We start from the raw sequence: 7,543 nt of genomic DNA, 5'->3' as shown, positions 1-7,543 counted from the left end.
CCAAAGAAAATGCAAAAATATCGGCCGCATGTGCATTGTGAGCATTACGAATATCTATATTTCCGGTAATTAGGTTTTGCCTAATTAATCCTGTACACTTTCGTGTTCGTTTCAGGATACATCGATAATATTGAAACGGATACATTTGGGGGCAAGTGTCTTTATAATAAAAGAAACCTTGATTGTAGAATTTAAATGAATCATTTTTTACTCCTCTTATAGGAGTTATATTGTTTTCTTCTTCTCGCAATGCAATTCCAGCCTCCATTCTGGAAAAAAGTTTAATTTCAACATTTTTTAGATAAGTTTAAATAATTAAAATATGTTATTTCAAAAATAATTTAAACTTTTTAATATTGAAATTTTTTGTTCGTTTACTTTAATACATGTAAAAATTCGTTTGGTTATTCGTCAATTTTCTGGTCCAACTTTTGAAAAAAAATTATTTAAACAAATAATACACAATGATTTTCTTTTATTTCTCGATAATTCATGTGTGATAAGAAATATCAATTATTTATTTAATTAATAATTTGTAAAATAAAAACAATTTCTCAATACAGCATTTGAAGAATAAAAAACAAACCTTCAATTTTCAAATGAAGAAATAACAAATTTTTAAAAATCAATTAGTGATTTTCAATTGTTTATATAAACAAAATATCTAGAGATTAGACAAATGTCAATTTGACTTCGAAACTGAGAAAGTAATGTTTAAACACTAAAATAATTTTCAGCTATTTGTTAAAAAAATAATTGGATTTTCTTTCGAAAAGTTAGTCGTAAATTTGACTATTAAACCTCATTGACTTATAAATATTGCAAAGTAAATGAAAAAATTTCGTATTATTATTAATTTTAAATTATCATAAATTAATATATTTAATTATTTGTAATCTTTTCAAGAAATGCATAATTGAAATTATTTGCAGAATGGAGGTTGAAGAAATATTAGCTCTACAGGATGTTAATAGTATAATGCGCATTGAAGGAGAAAGAAATGGATCTTGGAAATTTTACAATCAAGGCTTTTTTTATTATAGGCACAATCGTGCCCATAATCTACAGTACCAGGAATATCGCTGCATTCGAAGAAATTGCTTAGGATTTATTCGAAAAAATTTAATTACTGCGAATCTCGAGATTCGTCAAGCTCATAATTTACATGAGGCAAATTTTTTTGCGTTTCATTTGGCACGATTGAGAATTATTTTGAAACAGACAGCAGCGAATGCCAGAAGTTCAAATGACCTGAGACGAGTTTTCAATGAAGCATGTGCACGGTAAATAAATAAATAAATAAATTGATATTAATATTGCTGTTTAAATTATATGAACCAAATATTTTTTGTAAGTTTTTTTAAATTAATTTTTTTATTTGATAATATAATTATTATATTGTTATGAAAAATAAATTAATAATAAATAATAATATTTTATTATTAATACATATTTTCTTTAATTTCAATCAATATCATAAAATTAAAATAAATTAATTTAAAAAATTAATTCATAATATGGTTAGCTTTCCTGATGAAGTCACACGTCAAATTAGCTTTGAGTCAGTCCGGGTGATGATGTTTCAGCAAATGACATTACATCGTGGACCAGTACCAGAAGACATCGAAACTTTTGGAGAAAGAATCGTGAACTTAAATTTAGAATCTGTTGAAGGATTATTTAGAGGAACTGTTTTTGGAACAGATGGCTCAACAGCATTAATTTTTGCATCCGATACAATGCTGACAGCTATTCAAAATGGAACTACATTTTCGATGGACAGTGCTTTTGAAGTAAATATAGTATCTAAATACATAATAAATTTTAATTCAAAATTGACAAAGAGAAAGATTGAAATTTGACATATTTCTAACATGTAAATAATCTTAGAAAATTGATCCTTAATTTCTATAGTAGGAATTTCGATTAAAAATTCAGATTGGAAATTTTAATTTGAAAAATTATTATTATATTAAATATAAAAGCATAAAAAAAGTTATCATAATTCTTATTAGAATTTTAAATCATAATTGCAATAAGAATTTTAAATTAGAATTCCTATTGAAAATTTTGAAATTTCTAGGAGTAATTTCGTAGGAATGTTTGCATGTGTATTGTAAAAATAATAATTATTTTTTAGAATATAGTACTTATCGCTCTTTTGCAAAAAATTTGTCATCAAAATAAAGTTAAATATAATTAAATTTAAATTATATTAAAATAAAATAGTTTAGCTTACTTTTATACAAACATTATTTGTGTTATAATTAAATATTCAAAAAATTACTATGAAATTCTTGAAGAATTTATGAGCTTATTTTTTTTCTTTTTTATAGATTTTAATATTTTCAGCAAAATAAAAATTGATTTTCTAAATTAAAAATTTTTATATATTAAAAAGTTAGGAATAACAGAGATTGAGATTAAAACCATTAAGCACTTCATTATAATATTAAATTATTATAGTGAAATAATATAAAATAACATCTGTTGTAGATTTCTGTTTCAAATCCGAGGATCACTCACTTTTACAGTGTACACGTGTTATATAGAAATATAGTAAGATCAAACATAATTTTCATAATAAATAAAAATAATAAAAGTAAAATAAAATAATATCGAAATCGAAATAATAGATTATTATAAATAAAAAAAATATTGAATTAATTTGTTGATATTTCTACATACATTTAATTTATTTATTGCTTCTGTAGGTACTTCCAGCAGTTTATGTATTTTCTAACTCCAAATCCAGAGCTCTTTACATTGCTGTATGGCGTAGAATTTTGGAGCTAGCTCCACAAATGTTGAATAATCAAATCACTGTACTTGGAGGTTATGAAGCAGGGGCACCATCTGCTCTGAATGAATTAATCCCGGGTATTGTTCAAAGAGGAAGCTGGTTCCAGTACATTCAATTAATTCTCAGAAAATGGATACGCCTGGAATTAATTGAAGTTCCACGGGACATTTTGTGGATGTCCATGAGCCTTGCATTGATTCCAGCAAACAGTTTCGCCGAAGGACTTGCACTCATTGAAGCAGTTGCTGATATTGTAGCTAACGAACATCCAAGGGTGCTGGAATTTCTTCTTCACGTGAGGCAACAATGGTCGCCTCGTGCTGGAATTATCTGTGCCTATAATTGCTCAATTAGAAAAAACGATGACATTGAGGCATTGAATATGAATTTAAAGCAACGATTTGCAGGATCAACCCGAAATGGTTTCATGCTGCTTGGTAACAATTAAATGAGAGATCTCATTTCAAATATAATAATAATTTAGAACATTTTCATATTTTTACTCTAAAAATGCAAGAATAATCAGAGTATTCTAGCTACAATTGAAAACGTTAAAAAAACCGAAAATAATTAAATATACAAATAGTTCTTTTTTAAGTTTTAGATATAATTAAATTTTGGAAGACTTATAAAAATTTCAAACGTTAGTTAATTTAAAAAACATTTAATATTATAAATTTTAAAAATTTAGAAAAAAATTTATTTCTTAATTTATAAAAAGAATATATTTTTAAGAAAAGTTTATTCAATTTTTTAAAATAATTTAATCTTAGAAGAAATTTAATTACAGTGTTTATAAATAATTAAAATATTATAATATTATATTTAAAATATTGAATTTCGTAAATAATTTCAGAAAAATTTTACAAAATAATTGAATTTTTAAAAAATTTTAAATAAAATATTAATAATTCATATAGACGTGGAAAAATAGTTGAAAATTTTACTGTGAAATTATGCCCTCATATCACTGGAATATTGAGGATATCTCTGGGACGTCCTATACTAGGGATATCCACGGACTGTCAGCGATGGATATCAACCACAGGAAGTCGGTCGATATCCATAAGACGCCCCAGGGATATCCTTAATATCGAAAAATTTAAATCTTAGAAATCAATCAAAAACTAAAATTTATTTAATTACTGGAATATTTTGAGTACTAGAAAATATCGAGTACTAGATACATTAATTAAGCTTGAACTCAGCTTGGCTTGAAAAAATGTCTCAGCTTGACTTTTCAATTTTTTTGTACACATCTAGTAATTTACTTCTTGAAAACCTGCAAATATATAGTTCTTTGTAAAATATATATTGCAAGCATTTCTTTTGTGTAACGTTTATCATTTTATAATGAATCAGAGTATTTTTTAGGGTTGGGAGCCATACTTTTCAAAAACTGTTGATAAGTAACAAATAAATATTGCATAATTAATTGAAAACTACTATCTTTAATGTTGCTAAAAATTAATGTATAAAGTATTAGTATAAATAGGTTGGAAATTACTAAGTTAAAGGGAAACTATTAAAAAATTTATTTTGAACTTTAAAAATCTTGAATGGTCCTTGAATTTTTTTAAAAAGTTTCTGAACATCTGAATATTATTTATTATTCAATTTATAATATTGTAATATCGTAAAAAATAAATGATTTTATATTTTTAGATAAATTGAAGGAATTTTCAAGCAAACAAGATTTAGATTATGAACATCTTCATGGGAATTTGAATGTTCGACGACGCAGGCGATCTCGTGCACTTCTTGACGACTTGCACATTCAACAATTGCAAGACAGTCTGCAACTGGAAAGGTACATATATGTAATACCTTAGGATGGTACTTTTAATTTACTTTGAAAAATGTGATATGAAGATAAATTGAATTTTGCATAAATTTCCAAATTCTAAGCAATGTACAGACAAAAGTTTGATTTTTTAATATAGATATATTAATTACTTATATAATATGTTTTACTGAGTTTGAATAAATAATCTATTAATATGTCGACAGAATAACAATTGAAGAATTTTTAAGATCGGCCATAACCTTTAAACGAAGACAGGAGTATGAACAACAAATTTTCCAGAGTATGTTTTTATGAAAAATACCAAAATATTTTTCATTTTTTAAAATTTAATAAATAATTTAATTTTAAAACTTTAATAAAAGTTTTAAATAGAGTCCTTAAAAGATATAAGAAACTAACTAATTATGGAGTCATTTGATTGTATATTTAATTAAATATTACAATAAGTGAAAAACACTGATGAATCAGTGCAATTGCATTGACTTAAATCGAAATAGATACGCAAATAATCCATTTTACATTATTATAAGTCAGACCTCACATCAAAGAAAGTAGAAATTATATTTATTTACTAATGAAAAAATTTATTTGATCACTTAATTGATAGTTTTTATCAAACTAACTTTTCTCAGTGATTTATAAAATTTTTTAAATAATAATAAAAACAATAATAGTTGTTTTTTTTCTCACCTGTAGTTCGACATGAACAGTTGTTAATAAATGATGATCCAGAATTGGTGGATCCGAACATCCTACAACGGAACGAAAATGTTGCAGGTAATTTCATTGTACATTTTTATTTAAATTTCTGAAAAGAAAACATATAGAACATAGTTAATAAAATAAATTATATTTATACCATACAATACGTTTATTATAGTCAGCGGCTCCAAAGTCTTAAAATACTTAAATTTATTAACTAAAATATAATGAAAATTTTTTGTAAAATTTAAATAAAAAATCCATTTTAACTTAACAGATTTGGATGCACTTGAGGCAAGAATGAATCGACAAGCAGTTCGTGAAGATGAACAGGCAGCATCAGTTGAACCAGCAGCACCAGTTGAACCCGTAGCACATGATGATCCATTACCTCCTAATCGTGGACGACCGAGAGGTAGAGGACAACCGAGAGGTAGAGGACGACCGAGAGGTAGAGGACGACCAAGGGACCTAGTGGATGCTCGTATGCTTAATCGAGAAATAGGTCCACAAAGACGTGCAGGGCGAAATAGGGTTCAACCCTATGAAGCCCCAGAATTGGCATTTCCGAGTAAATACTTTACTTTTAATTCAGTATAATTAAATAAAAATTATTGTTTGTAATAAACATAAACACAGTGCCCGGAAGACAACAAAACTTTTTGGTTAGGATCGTCTGAAAATCTGATTTGAATTGACAAGCATGATGGCCAGCCATATAAAAAATGGCGTCAAATTTAAAATTCTTCAAATTAAATAAAATAGTTTTTAAATTTGCATTATTTTATAATAATTAAAATGCCACAAATGTAGTGTAAAAATTATATTTTAAAATTTATTTGTATCATTTAAATTATTATAATAAAATATAAATTACAAATGATATGAATAAATTAAAAAAAATATTTTTTCACTACATTTGTGTCATTTAAATTCTTATAAAATAATACAAATTAAAAACTATTTTAATTGATTTGACGAGTTTTTAATTTAGCGCGATTTTTTTATGTCGTCGAACATGACATAACATCAAAATGAAAGTGAATTTGTTTATTACAAACAATAATTTTTATTTAATTACTTTGAAATATTGTGTTTTTTACGGAAAAGTTAATACAAAATTTTACGGAAATTCTATAAGGAATTTCCATAGAATATTTCTGTAAGGAATTTCTACCGGAATCTCCAGGGGCACTTTCCGTGGAACTTTTTCACGTGGGATATATTTATTAATATTATTTTTAAAATTGACAACATTTTCAGATGCTCTGGAAGTAGTAAGAAATATGGAGCAAGGTAGATGTTGCATCTGCATAGATGCGGGTCCATCCTTTTTGATTTTACCATGTGCACATTTGTGTATCTGTAATACTTGCCGACCACTATTTAATTCGGATGTTTGCCCCGTGTGCAGGGCCGATATACGGGATATTATCCATGTTTTCTATTGAAGATGATTTTTTTATAATTTTCAAAAATGTTCATTTAACGCTTCTTGTCTTAATTATAAATTAAAATGTTTCGTTTATAACTTCAAATAAATAATTATTTTCTTTAAATAAATAATTTCAAGCATTCCAGTTTTTATTTATCTACAAAGAAAGATATTTTACCTATAACAGCGATAGGTTTCACTATAGAATAGCAATATGTTTCACTGTAATAGCGAAAATTGTTAATTTTTAATTTAGAGTGGACAATAATACGTTTATTCAAAAATTAAAGATTATTAAAAATAATTTAGTTAAACAAATTGTTGATCAATTAATTCAGCTATAATGGAATGATGTAAAAAGATTAAAAACTGAAGCTATTAAAGATATTTAAAAAATTAAACTACGTAACAAAAATGCTCTTGTTTGTAAAAAAATTAAGACTTTTGCCGCATAATAGTAAATTTATGATCAATTTTGTAAATAAAAATTTCTTTCCAATATATTTTCTTACGAAAACTACGAAAACAAATATTAGGAATAATTTTCAAGAATAAGAATATTATGGAAAACAGTAAGTATAGTGTTACATTATGAAAATTTTATTTGATAAAATTAAACAGAGAAACTTTATTTCAACAAAATTCTGATTTGAGAATTTTAGAATTAAAAACTTGTATCCGGTCAAAAATTGGTAATTATTTTAAAAATATTAGTCCGAAAAATCTTATTAAATTTTTTTAAAATCTTTGCTATGTAGTTATGTATTTGACAACATATTGCTTAATGCCCAATAAA

The 7,543-nt window shown here is 25.5% G+C and overlaps 1 protein-coding gene across 1 annotated transcript; it reads left to right on the top strand.

Annotated features, from left to right (window-relative positions):
* Positions 1 to 933: 933 nt before the first annotated feature.
* Positions 934 to 6,763, top strand: LOC127291477 (uncharacterized). Its single transcript, XM_051320648.1, has 10 exons — positions 934 to 1,170; positions 1,222 to 1,283; positions 1,526 to 1,793; positions 2,497 to 2,559; positions 2,715 to 3,240; positions 4,469 to 4,613; positions 4,814 to 4,890; positions 5,307 to 5,387; positions 5,590 to 5,883; positions 6,576 to 6,763. The coding sequence occupies exons 1-10, from the start codon at positions 934 to 936 to the stop codon at positions 6,761 to 6,763; spliced, it is 1,941 nt and encodes a 646-aa protein (XP_051176605.1).
* Positions 6,764 to 7,543: the final 780 nt, after the last annotated feature.

The sequence above is a fragment of the Leptopilina boulardi genome, unplaced genomic scaffold (genome assembly GCF_019393585.1).
Source record: "Leptopilina boulardi isolate dan_hultmark-lab unplaced genomic scaffold, ZJU_Lbou_2.1 LbouV2_10, whole genome shotgun sequence".
NCBI lineage: Eukaryota > Metazoa > Arthropoda > Insecta > Hymenoptera > Figitidae > Leptopilina > Leptopilina boulardi.
Note: the sequence above shows the minus strand (reverse complement) of the source record. Positions and strands in the feature narration are given on the sequence as shown.

Excerpts from the sequence above, each read along its gene's own strand:
- LOC127291477 (XM_051320648.1), top strand. The coding sequence starts at position 934 with ATGGAGGTTGAAGAAATATTAGCTCTACAGGATGTTAATAGTATAATG. Across the intron at positions 1,284-1,525 it reads TTCAATGAAGCATGTGCACG|CTTTCCTGATGAAGTCACAC; the intron begins GTAAATAAATAA and ends TAATATGGTTAG. Across the intron at positions 3,241-4,468 it reads AAATGGTTTCATGCTGCTTG|ATAAATTGAAGGAATTTTCA; the intron begins GTAACAATTAAA and ends TTATATTTTTAG.